General features: G+C 37.5%; 1 protein-coding gene across 1 annotated transcript; it reads left to right on the top strand.

Annotated features, from left to right (window-relative positions):
• Positions 1 to 513: 513 nt before the first annotated feature.
• LOC106053623 (proline-rich transmembrane protein 1-like) lies at positions 514 to 16,778 on the top strand (the record flags this gene model as incomplete). Its single annotated transcript, XM_013209205.2, has 3 exons — positions 514 to 792; positions 6,066 to 6,194; positions 14,615 to 16,778. Coding segments are annotated over 3 exons (606 nt in total), but the record flags the coding sequence as incomplete, so codon positions are not given.
• Positions 16,779 to 17,982: the final 1,204 nt, after the last annotated feature.

Raw genomic sequence — 17,982 nt, 5'->3', positions numbered from 1 at the left:
AATACATACTTTCTTAACACTTCGCATATTCTGTAAACTGGATACACCAGAGAGAGATGTATTTGCAGCATTTTATAGCTATCAGCCAGAGATGAAAATCAGTAGATTCGCCAAGCTACCACCAATAATAAAAAGCCTTCATATTGTAATTATTTTCTTTCTTTAATTATCCCTCACATCTCCAATTGACGTTAAAGTTTGGACTCACAAAATCCACTTCATCCATCACGTGAAGTCTCATTGGCCTATTTTCTATTCAGTTCATTAAAACCTATGACGAGTAATATCATTACTATTGAATTCGGATCTTAATTAGTTTCCTACTATTCAGGGAAAAAAGGCGGGAGGATAGGAATGAAATTTGTGTCCCCTAAAAGGTCAAGGGGCAGTACACTCCTCTTCTGAACCCCAATGTTTCCCATCCCCCCCCCCTAAAACAAAACAGTTTAAGAGCTAATATAGGGCCTTTATCTCATATTCATTTTGGATATTATTAATACCTATCATGTTTAAATCACAGTTCCACCATCATACGATCAAGCTACTCCCGATGAACAGGGATATCCTCAGCAAGGATACCCACCAGCCCAAGGGGGCTACCCACAAGCCCAAGTTGGATATCCTCCACAACAGGCCGGATATCCACCTCCACAGGCCGGCTATCCACCTCCACAGGCCGGCTATCCACCTCCACAGGCCGGCTATCCACCTCCACAAGCCGGCTATCCACCAGCTGGCGGTTACCCTGGATATTATGGGCAGCAAAGCAATCAGACAAGTAACAATATAGTCGTAAGTAGTTCATTAGTTGATAATTTAATTAGTTCGCTAGTGCAATGGTTTATTAGCTCATTAGTTCAGTTGAGCTTTGCTTCAAACCAATCCAAGGTATTAGCAAGATATTGTTTCCTGAAATGTCACTCTGTTGTTTGGCCATGTGACCAAATCTTGTGTTCAAATCTTCCAAGAGAAGATGCGTTGAGGCATACGATAAATACAAGCCTTAATTAAGAAAAACCAATATGTTCAGTCTGTTATGGTGATAATTTTCCCTTTGAAAACCCGGTACAACCAATTTGTACTATTTGAAGCAAAGGAGGTCTAGTAGAATCACCATGAAGATTTATGGTTTTGTATACTGTGCCCGGGTCGTGTAATATAAAAAAAGAGGGTATTGTTAGGTTATTAAAAAATAAATTTTAAAAACTCAAAAAAGGTGTCACATTTTTAGAATACTTGCAATTGGTGTGTTGAATGTCTGACATTCAGTGTGTTTGAATGCCTCAAATCTGGTTTATTTGAATGTCTGACAACATTTATGCTTGCATGTCTTATATCTGGTGTGTTTCAATGTCTAACGCATGGGCGTAGCCAGGGGGTTGGGGTTCACCCCCCCCCCCCCCGAAATGAAATCCCCCCCCCCCCCGGGGATCGGAATTTAGTGAATGATTTTTTGCTTTGATTTTGTTTATTTTAGGTGAGATTTTAATACTAAACCATCACTAGCCCCAGCACAACCAATGGGGTTTTGAGTTTAAAACCCCCTACCAGGGGTTTTGAGTTTAAACCCCCCTACCAGGGGTTTTGAGTTTTAAACCCCCTACTTGGGGTTTGTGTAGTTAACTCCCCCTCTTCTATAAAACAAAACAAAAAAAAAATGAAAACGAAAATCCCCTAATTCCAAGAGCACAGTTAAGTCAGATTTTGATATTAAACCCCCCTCCAAAATTTACGATAAACCCCCTCTTCAATATAAAAAAAAAAGCTAATTGCGCACTCAAAAAGTTATGAGCGTAGCTAAATGGGTTTTGACTTAGTTTTGTGTTTAAACCCCACTTCAGCGGGGTTTGAAGGTAAAAAATACCTCTTTAATAATAAAAACAAAAGCAAATTATACACTCAAAATGTTATGAGTGTAGTCAAAGGGGTTTTGAGTTTAAACTCCCCTCCAGTGGAGTTTGAAGCTAAAAAGTACCTCTTCAATATAAATAAAAGCAAATTACTCACTCTAAAATCTATAAGCGTAGCCAAAGGGGTTTTGAGTTTCAACCCCCCGCCAGAGGGGTTTGACGATAAAAAATACATCTTCAGTTGAAGAAAAAAAGCAAAGTACGCACTCAAAATGTTATGAGCGTTGCCAAAAGGGGTTTTGAGCTTAAACCCCCATTCAGATGGATTTGATGCTAAAAAATACATCTTCAATCTAAAAAAAAAAAGCAAATTACACACTAAAATTATTTGAGCGTAGCCAATCCAATCGGGGGTTTTGAGTTTAAACTAAACCCCTCTTTTACAGATGGTGTTTTTTAAAAGTTTAAAACCCCTCCAGATGGTTTTGAGTTTAAGATCCCCCTTACAGAGCATTTTGAGGTGGAAAACCCCAAACATATGATTTTGACGATAAAACTTCTCTTTTCGATATAAAATCTAAAGCAAACTACAGTCACTCAATTCCAAGAGCGTATTCAAGAGAGGTTACACATTTTTACCAGTGGCAGGGCTCCCTTAATAAACTTCAGTGAATAGTCATCTGCCGAAATTGAAAAACACTAAATGTGGCTCAACAAAGATGGCTAAGACAGATTTTAGGAGTCAGTTATAGAGATCGGGTCTAAATCAAGGAAATCCTATGCCAAACTGGGAGTCGACCCTTTAGTAAGATTGTGAGAGAGCGACGCATGAGGTTTGCGGGACATGTTCTCCGACAAAATGAATTACGCATAAGAAGAGTTGCAATGATATCCTAGTACAACTTGACGCCACTCATTCATTGAGGTCCTCTTGGCAGGTGGGAAGAGGCTTCAGACATTACCAGTGACAGATTTTTATGGAAACAGTTTGACGTCAAATGCTCCGAACGGGGCGGGAGGGTCTAAGTCAGTAAGAATAGCACAATAGGTTTTTGAAATAAAACTTTTTAATAGCAGGAAAATGCACTGTAGATACCTCAGAATATGCATTTTGTTGGCTTTCAATACCAGAAATAGTGCTTGGCGGCGGGGCTTCGCCCCGAGCTGGGGGAGCTCCTAGCGCTCCCCCAGACCCCCTTGCTAGTATTGGCGGGGAATCTACAATTTTTCCACTAACTCATGGAAGAACCTATTCTAGGGCACAATAAACGTCTTCCGAGAGAATGAATGGTCAGAATGCAATAAAGATTATGTACACACACACACACATAAATACATATCAAAATAAATTTCGTGGGGGGGACGGGGGGGGGAGAAAAAATCCACCCCCCAAACCCCCCCCCCCGAAAAAAAATCCTGGCTACGCCCATGGTCTAACGTATTGTGTATGTCTTACGACGTCATGTCCTGTGTGTTTGAATGTCTCGCGACGTCACATTCGGTGCATTTATTTGAATGTCTCTCGTCTGGTGTGTTGCTTTATTTTTCATTGACGTATTGGCCTTGAAAATTGCGTGTGCACGAGTATGTCAGCAATAAAATGACACATCTTTATTGATTAGCACCTATCGATCCTTTAAAAACCTGGCGCATTAATGTGATCGAATGTAAGGATTAAATCTTATATAAGATTAGACCAGCTGTGAGTCTTACACACTACTTCGACTTTGTGCTGAATACAATTCTATTTCTTCAATATGTGTCTTTGGAACAGTACCAGGAAAAAAAAAAGAATAGGCAGACAACACAGGTGATGGGAAGACGTGAAGGAATGGATAGGCCTGGCAATTTTTTTTACAGATAGACAGAGAGAAGGAGTGACTTTATATTAGCTTGGTAAAAAGAGAAGAATGGAGAGAGGCGATGACGGAGAGAGAGAGAGAGAGAGAGAGAGAGATCAAGTGTAATGCCCCCAACAGGCTAAGAGACGCCAGAAGGAGATTTTGGTGATGAATCATTGGCACACGTCGGGCACTACTGAGGACCAGCTGCAAGATTAGACCATGAAGCTTTAAGAGGGAGTAAATAGACGGTTTACACCAATAGCTTTCCTTCACCTGATGTCAATCTAACACTTCCTTGTTTTCTTCTTGTCCCACCTTAGACCTCTGGGCTCACGATTTTAAAATGATTCATTTACAATTCACTAATGTTCAGTTTGATTGTTTACGAAGTTTGGGGGTCAAAGTATTTATACGTTGTATAGTTCGGACTTGTTTAGAGTTTAGATATAATAAAACTATCTATAATATAAAGCAGAAAGTAAGGCGTATCTGTATGTATGTCCCGAATAGAAATAAAAACCTTTTGAGCAATCATGATAAAACTTGGCATTAATGTTCCTTAGATCGTGGCGGAGACCGTAGTGTAGGTTTAATGTCCTTAACACAACCGGAGGACCATTAAACAAAAGAGTACCTAATTATATCTCTATTAAAATACGAAACTTTTGAACAAATCGGGTAAACCCGTTTCCACAGTATTTTAGATTGGATATAAATGTATGCAATCTACTTCAATTTTCGTGGCTACAGAAAAAAACTTGAACATTAGCCTAGTTTAAACATAGATCTTAATTAAATCCACTAGATTAGTAATACCGAAACCAAGACCCGCAGGCCGCGGGTAATATCCGGCTAGTATATATATATATATATATATATTAGACAGTCTGCCATAGGATGCGCTGGCCTTGAGGATACCCAGGTCGATTTCATTATCGATCTGTCCGTTTCCGTCCCTGATTACTGATGATTTTATTTTTTTACTTTGCTTTGAGCCGCCTCGGGTTGAATTGGCCAAAAATCAAATCTATTTGTTATATTTATCCCATTGATTTCTCTATTTGTGAATGCATCTTTCAGCATAGCAGAGAAAATGATACTCAACAGTGTAGGTGCTAGGACACAGCCTTGTTTTACCCCGTTTGATATCGACGGGTTATGATGGTTCTCCACTTTCTTGGACACGAGCCTTCATGCCATTATGAAATAGTCTCACCATGGATATGAATTTTTGTGGACATTCATACTTTGACATAATGTTCCAGAGTCCTTCTCTATGGATCTATCGAGCTGTCATCCTCCCTACATTGTTCTAAGCCTCAGAAACGTGGACAGTGTACAGAAAACATGCAAAGAAACTGAACCACTTCCACATGACATGTCTAAGAAAAATACTGAATGTCAAATAGCAAGAAAAAAATAACAGATGCTGAAGTCCTTTAAGGAGCGGGTCTGCAAAGCATCCACACAATCCTGATGCAGTCCCAACTGCGATGGGCAGGACACGTCTGTAGAATGAAAGACCGCCGCATCCCTAAATGACTCCTGTATGGCTAATTAAGGGAAGGAAAGCACGCACTAGGAGGACAAAGAAAACGCTTCAGGGACACCCTCAAAGCTTCTCTAAAGGCGTTCAGCATAAACCCAGCTACCTGGGAGAAAGAAGCACATGACAGAGCATCATGGCGTCGCGTTATGAAAACTGGCACACAAATTGCAGAGGAAAAGCGAACAGCGCTGGCAGAAGAAAAGCGCCAGAGAAGAAAAGCAAGGCAAATGACTCTAGCTCCAGCTGGAATAACCTGCACAGTGTGCAGCCGAACATTTCGGGCTCACATAGGTCTCACCAACCTCTTGAGGAGGCACAAAAACCCCAGTGCAAAGCCCTCAGCCCCCTGGATGACAAAAGTGGTCATCATCGAACCAAGATGGACGAACTATATATATAATCCTAATAACATTTATATTTAGCTTGAACTGATACAAAACGACATGAGTCCAGAGAAAGAACCCCTAAGGGTAAGGAGAGAGGGGAGAGAGAAAGAGAAAGAAAGGGGACAGGGAAATGGATTGAGAGAGAGAAGTAGAGAGCGTCGGGGGATAGTGAGGGAGGGAGGTTTAAAAAGGAGAGAAAGAAGGAGGAAGATGACTAGAAGGAGGAGAGAGAGAAAGAGAAGGGATGAGAGAGGGAGAAAGAAAGAAGTTGAGGGAAATAGAGACTAATGGAGGGAGAGAGAGAGTGAGACCCTTGAAAAAAAAAGTGAGAATGGTTGGGCTACAGAGAGAAACAGACATTAAGCATGAATTGTGTTTCAGCGCACTCGATTGCATAGAGAAGATGTATTCACCTTCTTCCACTTACACTCTCCAGATAACACAGCAGCCTACATCAGGAGCCACGGTCGTCGCCTCATACCAAGATCACATGACAGCGGCCATCTTGGTAACTCTATGTTGTTTCTGGCCAACAGGAATAGTGGCCATTATAAAAGCCAGTGAGGTAAGTCTTCATCTAAACGTTGGCCAGCTTTGTATCGTTTAACCAATACCCGATGGACCAGCAGGTCTGAATGGGCAACTTTATTTAATCATAGTTCTTATACCAGGCTTGTAAGGGAAAAAAAGTAGATCTTTTTATCAAAACTTTTAAAATATGTTTACATTATAAAGACATGATTTTAAAAAAAAAACTTGTTTAATGGGAATTGACCCGGTCAGTAGTTGACCTTTCCCGTGACCAGAACAATACTCGTTTACACAGAGCTTCATTCCTTTACAGCTGGTAGAGTAAGGGGGGATCTAGAATAAATCGTAAGGTCTTCGGCTGGTAGAGTAAGGGGGGATCTAGAATAAATCGTAAGGTCTTCAGCTGGTAGAGTAAGGGGGGATCTAGAATAAATCGTAAGGTCTTCTGCTGGTAGAGTAAGGGGGGGGGGGGGAATCTAGAATAAATCGTAAGGTCTTCTGCTGGTAGAGTAAAGGGGGGGGGGGAATCTAGAATAAATCGTAAGGTCTTCAGCTGGTAGAGTAAGGGGGGGGATCTAGAATAAATCGTAAGGTCTTCAGCTGGTAGAGTAAGGGGGGATCTAGAATAAATCGTAAGGTCCTCAGCTGGTAGAGTAAGGGGGGGGATCTAGAATAAATCGTAAGGTCTTCAGCTGGTAGAGTAAGGGGGGATCTAGAATAAATCGTAAGGTCCTCAGCTGGTAGAGTAAGGGGGGATCTAGAATAAATCGTAAGGTCCTCAGCTGGTAGAGTAAGGGGGGATCTAGAATAAATCGTAAGGTCTTCAGCTGGTAGAGTAAGGGGGGATCTAGAATAAATCGTAAGGTCTTCAGCTGGTAGAGTAAGGGGGGGGATCTAGAATAAATCGTAAGGTCTTCAGCTGGTAGAGTAAGGGGGGGATCTAGAATAAATCGTAAGGTCTTCAGCTGGTAGAGTAAGGGGGGGGGGGATCTAGAATAAATCGTAAGGTCTTCAGCTGGTAGAGTAAGGGGGGGATCTAGAATAAATCGTAAGGTCCTCAGCTGGTAGAGTAAGGGGGGGATCTAGAATAAATCGTAAGGTCTTCAGCTGGTAGAGTAAGGGGGGGGGATCTAGAATAAATCGTAAGGTCCTCATCTGGTAGAGTAAGGGGGGGGGATCTAGAATAAATCGTAAGGTCCTCATCTGGTAGAGTAAGGGGGGGATCTAGAATAAATCGTAAGGTCTTCAGCTGGTAGAGTAAGGGGGGGGATCTAGAATAAATCGTAAGGTCTTCAGCTGGTAGAGTAAGGGGGGGATCTAGAATAAATCGTAAGGTCTTCAGCTGGTAGAGTAAGGGGGGATCTAGAATAAATCGTAAGGTCCTCAGCTGGTAGAGTAAGGGGGGGGGATCTAGAATAAATCGTAAGGTCCTCAGCTGGTAGAGTAAGGGGGGATCTAGAATAAATCGTAAGGTCTTCAGCTGGTAGAGTAAGGGGGATCTAGAATAAATCGTAAGGTCTTCAGCTGGTAGAGTAAGGGGGGGATCTAGAATAAATCGTAAGGTCTTCAGCTGGTAGAGTAAGGGGGGGATCTAGAATAAATCGTAAGGTCTTCAGCTGGTAGAGTAAGGGGGGGGATCTAGAATAAATCGTAAGGTCTTCAGCTGGTAGAGTAAGGGGGGGATCTAGAATAAATCGTAAGGTCCTCAGCTGGTAGAGTAAGGGGGGGATCTAGAATAAATCGTAAGGTCTTCAGCTGGTAGAGTAAGGGGGGGGGGATCTAGAATAAATCGTAAGGTCCTCATCTGGTAGAGTAAGGGGGGGGGGGATCTAGAATAAATCGTAAGGTCCTCATCTGGTAGAGTAAGGGGGGGATCTAGAATAAATCGTAAGGTCTTCAGCTGGTAGAGTAAGGGGGGGGATCTAGAATAAATCGTAAGGTCTTCAGCTGGTAGAGTAAGGGGGGGATCTAGAATAAATCGTAAGGTCTTCAGCTGGTTGGGCTGATCGTTTGCTTCTATTGTTATAGAAGAGTGGCACAAATGTGTTGCAGAAAAGTGCATTTTATTCTTTTGAGTTTTTTTCTGTGTTTTTTAGCGGCCCCCGTAAGGGGAAAAAGCCGCTATTAGGTTTGTGCAAAATGTCCGTCTGTCAAACTCAGATCTCGAAAACTAGAAGAGATATGAAAAATATTATTTCATCATTAAATGCGGCTTAAAAAGTTTAGGTGCAGCGGCTACTTTTGGTTTTCTAAAAGCAAACCGTTTAATTTATAAAATTAATTATGCAAGCGACTTTTTCATAAAAATACACCAATTCTAAAACAATTACGTAAATGTAAGGGAGGCAATGTTACAATATGCTAACAAAGATGAACGAAACTTGTGTATTTTCATTGTCACTATGTCAAATATTTTTTAAAAATGTACAGGAAATGTTTACAACAAATATAAATAATAGTTGGAGGTTTTTTTTCTGGTCAACTAGCTGCTAAAATTAAAAGGAAACATTTCTGTTTCTTTATAAAGGCTAATAATGCACTTTGTATGTAAATATCACGCACATTTTTTAAAATGGACTTAATTCGCAGCGACTTTCGTGCTGTAGCGTAACGTCGCAACATGACCAAACTGTAAACCAATTCCTTAAACTATTTTAAAAAATCAGATTTTTTTATTTTTTTATAGTTCCCCCATCCGAATATAAGAAGATTATTTTCGTGCGTTTTGTCTGTTGGTCGTCTGTCGTCACGATTAGATTAAAAATCAGCTTTTATTTTTTTTTTTAGTGTCCCCATCCGAATATAAGAAGATTATTTTCGTGCGTTTTGTCTGTTGGTCGGTCTGTCCGTCACGATTAGATTAACAGATAACACTAGAGGCTATTGTAAATCTGATTTAACCTTTAATTTTTCATTCAGAAATATTGCAATAGTTTTAAGTACCTATAATAGATTGTTCCGGATGTTTTGTGAAAAACAAATCAATGCCAATGAATATTTGTTTGCTCTTCTAACTTATAATAGATTTTATTTCCATGCTTAAACGTTGCAAGAAACACATGATCTTTAATATATTGTTCCGGTTTTTTAATGTAAATAGCATATAAATGCTAAATAAAAATATCTATACTGATTTATATTTCATTAACTATAAAGTTGTTCCGGATATTGTTTTATAAAAAATAAATTGTGTCAAATGATTGTTTGAAATCGCATAATTGACTAATATTACACTTATATTCTTTGACACTACGTCACTATAGTTTATTTATCAATATCAATTGTTCCCAATTTTTAACTTCAAACAAATTTATGTCAAATAATTATTTTTTTTTTAAATATCGACAATAGGTTATTCAGGATTTTAAAATAATACAGTAATTTACTAGAAACGGTTATTGAAAATCAATTTTTAGACTTATTAGACTTATTTTACAGTTAAATTTCTAGCCGAAACATAATAAAAGTTGTTTAATCGGTAAAGAATGTTACGGATTTTGTTTCGAAAAAGAAATCGACCTACATTACCTTAATTTTTCTTACAATTCGTCGCCAAAAATGATCCGAATTTTATATGAAAAATCTAAAAACGCTAATAAATGTTTGAAATCCCTCTTCTAATAAATAAAACAAATAATTTTCTCATTTACGAAAATTGGTTGTTCCGGATTTTTTATGAAAAATAGTTTAACTCTATTTATGTAAAATCGCACTTCTCTCTTACACTACATTTAACTTTCTAGCTAAAACGTTAGAAAATCTAATTATCGTTAATATTATGCTCCGATTTTTAAGGAAAACAACTTCCTAACACCAAAGTATGGTTTGAAAAAATCTCCATAAGGCTATGGTACATCTAATTTTCATAACAGTCCATCCCACAAATTTAATTAACGGAATTTGATTAATCTGGAATTCCTATTTTTTCTCACTATGAATATATCAACATCCGGAACAATCTATTATAGAAACTTAAAACTAATGCGATGTTTCGGAAGGGAAATTAAATTTTAATCAGATTTTCAATAGCTTTTAGTCTTTTTTTTTTTCTCGCTATTAACCTAACGGACAGACAGACTGACAGACAATACAAAAAAAAGCGCCTTTAATACTTTATATATATATATATATATATATATATATATATAAAGTCTAACTAGCCTGTCAAATGAAATGCTAAAAGAACAAACTCGGTGCACCAATGTCTATTATCCTTCGAGAAGCTGCTCGTATAGATGACATTTTTTAGTCTAACTAGGACGTGTGACGTAACGGAATTTTTTTTTCTTTTCTTCATATGGAGTTAATTCTTTAAATGAAATGCTAAAAGATCTCACTCGGTGCACCAATGTCTATGAACACTCGACAAGCTGTTCGTATAGATGATATTTTTTAGTCTAACTAGGCCGTGTGACGTAGTGGATTTTTTCCTTTGACGTCATATGGAATAAATTCTTTAAATGCTAAAACAACTCGGTATAGTAATGTTTATTAAACTTCGTAATGTGACTCGCATTTTAAAAAGACGTAATAGCTAGATTTAGATCTAATCTAGATTTTTTTACGCTAGATCTAGATTTTTTTTTACACTAGAGCTAGATTTTTTACACTAGATCTAGATTTGTTTTTCTTACACTGGAGCTAGATTTTTAAAACTAGATTTAGATTTAAGTTCTAATTAAAATCAGTATAGAATCTAGATCTAGAATTTCTTGGTCTAGTTTAGAATGTTTTTTGTTTTACATGTTTCGGATGCTCCTTCAGAGTTGTAGTCCAAACCTCCCTTAGGATGACGGGGGATGGGAACGGGCAGGGTTTGAACCTGGGACCATCGATGAATCCAAACGACAGTGCAGCGCGCAAACCGCACTACCAGACAGCCATGATTTAGACTTGATCAAGATCTATAATTTTAATTTCTAGGCTTAAAGTGTAGATTTTTATTTCTTAAGTCTAGATTGTCAATATGTCAATATTGCAATGTTATAAAATACTAAAACTAATCTACTATTTTAATATTTCATATTGCAATTAGTCTATTAATTGATTACCTAGTGTTTTTTTTTTACATAAATCTTATCTAAATTACATCTACATTATCCCAAATATATATTTTAGATTAGATTTAGATAAATCTACATGCTCATTCTAGTTCCATTTAAATGAAAATGCTTAATACCAAAAGATTATCTAAAATCGCTCTTCTGACATATTGTACATATCCGGTAGTTGTCATTCCATAATGTGTAGGTATATTATCAATAGTAGGCTATTAGTTTGTAACCAGTTTGTCATTAGATGAAGAGCAATGCCTGGTCGTGCGGTTAGCGCGCAGGACTGATAATCTCTACGGTCTCGGTTTCATACCCAGCTCGATGCTATCCTCAGCCGACCAGCGAATATGCGGATCCGACAGGGATCTTGTTTTTAATGTGTATATCAGCACATAGATTTTTGTGGAAAAAAAACTGTAACACTGAACTTGTGAAAGGGAAATAACTTGTACAATGTATTGTTTGTCTTGTTCTAAGTGGCAATGCTTAGGTCATCAAAGTATCACTTATGTTAATATAAATACACGACCCTTTGCTACGTAGGGTATTAAAGTAGTCACGTGACTTCACTGAGCTTAACGATTGGCTGATAGTGTGGTAACTTGGTTTCTTACCGGAAGTTGACTGGATGAATTTGATGACCGTAAAGAGGTCAGGGCGACACTGTCATTAAATCAGAACCCTAGAGATGATGACTGCTCTAGTGTTAGGTAATGTAGCACACAGTAACACTAGCACTGACAGACACTCGTAGCGTGTAATCTTCCAATGAGTCATTAACATTTCTGGGGATTCTCTTTCAAACACAGTTAATTTTTCTTTGTTGCAAAGCTTATATCAACTCTGTCTGTCTGGTAAAAGTGTGTACACGTTATTTCTACCACACCCATTCTCGGATCAAGCTGAAACTCCGCACAGTTATTTATAGACAAGACATGAATCAATAAAAAAAAGTAACCAATTAGTCGATTAGTTACTAGTAATTCATTATTTTGCTTAATAGCAACTAGGGAAACTAATACTTCAGTATTCACAGATATGTCTAAATTTGTTGGATTTCTCGCTCACGATTCTCCGATCAAGTTGATACTTTAAACAATTATTTTTTGTACTTAACAAAACATGAATATATTAACAAAAAATTCTCGAATAAGGGAAATAACATGTACAATAATTATATAGTTTAAAGGGCTGAGTTCTTCCCCTTTAGAAAATCTTTTTTTTTTAAAATAATTTGTATAGATTGCTTGTTAAAAAAATCTTATTTACATTTTTAAAGCAACCGTGTACAATGAAATTAAAAGAAGGGAAAGCAATATGACGAAATTTAAAGGTACCTAAATGAAAACGGGAGGGTAAAAAAAGGAGGAATATTGGAAAAGATTTGAGATCATTAGAAAAGTAAACAATATCAAGAACGTCATAGTAAACTATCGCTGTTGTCACAAGCGAAAAAAAAAAAAAAAAGAAATACGTGAATATATAGTAGGTCCTACTGTGATTAATTAATATCCAATTCCATTCAAAATAGGCAAAATGGTAGTGTATTATTTCTAAACTTTAAAAACTAAAGATCATTACTTTTCTAAGACAGAGAATATCATTTTTCCTAGATACGGAGCGACTTCCCTTACAGCCTGATAAAGAGTTACGTACATAACAAAAAAAAATATATATATATATATATATATTGGTCTGTGATCTGATCATTATCGATTAAGGATTTTTTTTCCGTTTTCCAGTCTAGGTCTACTATCTATATAGGCTATATATATATGTACAAAAGCAGGTGTTTTTGTTTTAAAATAAAGATCAACTGGACACTTATTCCCTTCCCTGTTTAAAAAAACAACTAAAATGAGCCGGTGCAAGGAAGTTTAAGATCTTTGTGAGGGACTTTGTTGTCTCCAGGTCGGTGTAACCTTTAAGTAAAAGCAGACACACACACACACACGAACAGAGCCTTTTTAACTGGTTACTTTCTGATTTCTGTGTTTAGTAAGAAGAAGTTTAATAAGTTAATACGCTCAATAACAGACCGTTGGTTTGGGTTGTAACGTTTAAAGTATCAATCGGCGAAAAGAGGGTTTTGAGTTTAAACCCCCCTTCAGAGGGTTTTGATGCTAAAAAAGCAAAATGCCTCTTCAATATAAAAAAAACGTAAATTACACACTAAAATTCTTTGATCGTATGCAAGCCAATGGGGTTTTTGAGTTTAAATACCCCTCCTCCAGATGTCCCAGAAGATTTTGACAATAAAGCTTCCCTTTTCGATATAAAATCGAAAGCAAATTACAGTCACCTAATTCCAAGAGCCTAGTCAAGAGAGATGACAAATTTCTACCAGTGGCTGGGCTCCATTAATAAAGTGCAGTGAATAGTCATCTGCCGAAATTGAAAAAGACTTAATGCTCAGACAGATTTTAGGAGTCAGTTATAGAGATCGAGTCTAAATCAAGGTAATCCTATGCCGAAGTGAGAGTCGACCCCTTAGTAAGGTTGTGATTGAGCGTCGCATGAGGTTTAATGGACATGTTCTCCGACAAAATGAATTACGCATAATAAGAGTTGCGATGACATGGAGGTCACTACGAGGAAAAGCGCAAACAGGGACATCCTAGTGCAACTTGACGCCGCACTTTTATGGAAGTTCTCAGAGCAGGTGGGAAGAGGCTTCAGACATTGCCATTGATAGATTTTTGTGGAAACAGCTTTCCGCCCAATGCGACGAACGGCGCGGGAGGATCTAAGTCAGTAAGAATAGCAGATAAGTTTTACAATAAAACTTTTTAATTGCAGGATAATGCATGTGGATACCTCAGAATATGCATTTTGTTGGCTTTCAATACTGGAAATAGTGCTTGGCGGCGGAGCTGCAGCTCGCTTCTCTCCCCCAGACACCCTTGCTGGCAAGGGCGGGGAGTCTATAATTTTCCCAAAAACTATTATTATTATTATTATTGGGTACATTAAACATCTTCCGAAAGAATGAAGGGTCAGAATGTAATAAAGTTTAATTATATACTCACAAACACACTATATATATATATACTTTTTTTTTTTGGGGGGGGGGGGAGAAAAATCCCCTCCAAACCCCATCGCCCTCCAAAAAATCCTGGCTACGCCCATGGTGGAGCTATTTCTATTATCCATTCGCGATCAAGTTGGAATTTAGCATGATTATTCTTATTCGGTGATAGTACATGAATCAATAACTAAAATAACCATTAATTAGTGGTAATTAACTATTTTTCTTTTTTCCTAAAGCTTATTCCTATAGTACTGAGATATATAGCAGTGATTTTGCAGTTCTTCCCATTTGATAATTTTTGTTTTAAAGAAGGATTTTTTAAGAATATTTTTTTCCTTATGGTAATGCTCATACTTTTTGTATTCCTAGGCTCGCAGTGCCATGGCAAGGGGAGATCTTGCTTCCGCCAGGTCCTACTCTCAATCGGCTAAGACTCTGGTCAACGTTAGCATCGGTGTTGGCATCGCAACCATCGTCATAGTGGCGATCATCATAGGTGTCACCGTCGGTATAAGCGCTTCATCTTACAGTCGAACCAGTTCCAGTGGCTATTACTACAGCGGGTAAACTAACTCCATCATTCCAGTGACCAGTCTTTCCGGAACAGACCTCTAACATTCAACTATGATGTCAAGGAGTTTTTGCCCTTCTTTTTTCGTATGTCAGCGTGTGTGTATGTTTTTACAACAGTTAGCGAGTGTTAAAATATCTGCAGAGTGCTCCATTTTATTTATTTGTATCTTGTAAAGTGATGTACAGATGTTTACAGATTAACAGGTAGCTCTACTACCCCTGATAATTATGATAATAATGACAATTACAGTAGGTGAGTACCCATTCTTCGTAGCACAAGATGACAACAACGTCATAACTAAAAAAAAAAACTTAATAACCGTAAACAAATCCGATCCTAGTTAAAAAAAGATTGCACAGTAGGTATGGGTCAGTTGTACCTCTTGCAGCATGTATTTGCTCTAAGTAATTTGGCAAGTCTTTTTTGTATGCTGTCAGCCATCCACACTGGAGTAAGGTATTGTCTTACTGAATCACTTAGAGGACTCATTACACCTTTTTGATTCCAACATCCTAGCACTAACAAAGTCAAATAGCTTAGCCGCTTAGCTCTATTCGGCTGGGTGCATTTTTTTTTGTTTTGAAATAAGGTTATAACATATTTCGTCTATGATTTGTCATCCTTGTATGTTCTCTTAAATGGAATGTCTTCCTTCATACGGCGGCTGTTTTCAAGCTTATACTTATATTTGCTTTTATTTCAAGCTTATACTTATATTTGCTTTTATTTCAACGCATTTACTGTTTTAAACATTTATATTTTTAGGCTGTATTAAAAAAAAACACTTTTTACTAGTGGCGTAGCTAGGGTGGGGGTTGGGGGGGGGGGGTGGAGTCCAGATTCAAAATTCCCCCTGGTCTCTACTTGAGGGGGGGGGGGGCTCCCAAATGAGTATCAGAATATTTATTAGATTAAATACTAAAGCCAATGCCATGTTATGTTGCTATTCGTGTTGATATGTACATTAGTGACCATGTTGCATGTATAAATCTATTAAGTATATTATCTCATGTCATGATGTCGAATGTTAAAATGCAGGGACCCTAAAGGGGCCGAGCCACCCGAGCCCTTAAATCTCTTGCAACTCTTTTAACTTACCGGACATGAAGAACTGGACAACGATATTGAGCTGGACTAAAATATCAATTTTTCATGATTACATATTGACTTTTGTTATTTAAGATTTGTGTTCAAGAAATATTTTAATATAATCTTTAAGATTATACTATGTTAAATAAATTTCTACTTATAAAATTGTTTTTGTGGCCTTGCTTTTATAATCTTGAAGTCTTGAAACAAGTAAATCTAGAATACATTTGTATTTGTTTTAAATTAAATTTTCGTTAAAAATATGCCCTTTATTCTTTCCTTTCACAGTTGAATATACTTGTCTATATTTCTATTTAATACATACAATATAATGTCATGGACACAATTTGATATAATTTTGGAATATGAACAATGAAAATGTAGGGCTACAGAAAGAAAATTTAGTGTACATTGGAGTTGAGTGTACATTGGAGTTTAGTGTACAATGGAGTTTAGTGTACATTGGAGTTTAGTGTACATTGGAGTTGAGTGTACATTGGAGTTTAGTGTACAATGGAGTTTAGTGTACATTGGAGTTTAGTGTACATTGGAGTTGAGTGTACATTGGAGTTTAGTGTACAATGGTCTAGTTTTGGCCTTTATTCAATTGGGAGTACATAATTGCTGGCTTGTCTTTTTTCATTCCAAGAATTATATTTATTGTTCCTCTTTATATAATGATTTGTGGAAACTAATGAACTTCTTTGTTGTAGTTTGTTTGTTTTTATGGTGAATTAAACAATGCAAATGAGATTTTTTTTTTGGTTAAATGTTCAACGTGTTTAGCCTTACAATAATGACATCACATAAATATAAGTTGATATTTGTATAATGTATTATGTGAACTTCAGAAATAAATCTATTTTTACTAATTTAGTCTGTCTATCTGATTGTCTTTCTGTCAGCATGTCTATCTGATTGTCTTTCTGTCAGCCTGTCTATCTGATTGTCTTTCTGTCAGTCTGTCTATCTGATTGTCTTTCTGTCAGCCTGTCTATCTGATTGTCTTTCTGTCAGCCTGTCTATCTGATTGTCTTTCTGTCAGCCTGTCTATCTGATTGTCTTTCTGTCAGCCTGTCTATCTGATTGTCTTTCTGTCAGCCTGTCTATCTGATTGTCTTTCTGTCAGCCTGTCTATCTGATTGTCTTTCTGTCAGCCTGTCTATCTGATTGTCTTTCTGTCAGCCTGTCTATCTGATTGTCTTTCTGTCAGCCTGTCTATCTGATTGTCTTTCTGTCAGTCTGTCTATCTGATTGTCTTTCTGTCAGCCTGTCTATCTGATTGTCTTTCTGTCAGCCTGTCTATCTGATTGTCTTTCTGTCAGCCTGTCTATCTGATTGTCTTTCTGTCAGCCTGTCTATCTGATTGTCTTTCTGTCAGCCTGTCTATCTGATTGTCTTTCTGTCAGCCTGTCTATCTGATTGTCTTTCTGTCAGCCTGTCTATCTGATTGTCTTTCTGTCAGCCTGTCTATCTGATTGTCTTTCTGTCAGTCTGCAGACACTGCGCCCACCCCTTTGAAACCGTAAACCATATCCTCTTTGAATGCCCCTCCCTAATCCACCTTAGGCAGACCCTACTTCCACTACAGCCCAACATAACCAACACCCTGTATGGCAGTGCTGAACAACTGAAGAAAACAGCAAACATTTTCCTTGGCACAGTCTGCAAAAGAGCTCACAGCTCAGCAGCAATAAAGTTGGCTAGAAGAAGAAGAAGAAGAAGTCTATCTGGTAAACTAATTAGAACATTTTTTTCACATTTCCTATTCTCGGATCAAGTTGAAATTTTGCATAATTATTCATAGTGGATGACAGTAAAACAATCAATCAAAAAATTAACCATTTAGCTAATGATATAATTCTAATTAATTAATTTTGTTTTATAGTACAGAAAGGGAGCTAAACCCTGTAATTGTCCAATGAATGGCAGTAAACGGTCTTTCCCTTTATATAAGCTTTGTTTTTATAAACTATTCTTTTCTTCTATTGCGTGTTAAATTGTGTGTACACTGCTGCTTAGACGTATACTTTTAATCAGAGTCATTAAAACCAATATTATGTCAATTTTCAAA

Source organism: Biomphalaria glabrata, chromosome 10 (genome assembly GCF_947242115.1).
Source record: "Biomphalaria glabrata chromosome 10, xgBioGlab47.1, whole genome shotgun sequence".
NCBI classification, from domain to species: Eukaryota; Metazoa; Mollusca; class Gastropoda; family Planorbidae; genus Biomphalaria; species Biomphalaria glabrata.
Note: the sequence above shows the minus strand (reverse complement) of the source record. Positions and strands in the feature narration are given on the sequence as shown.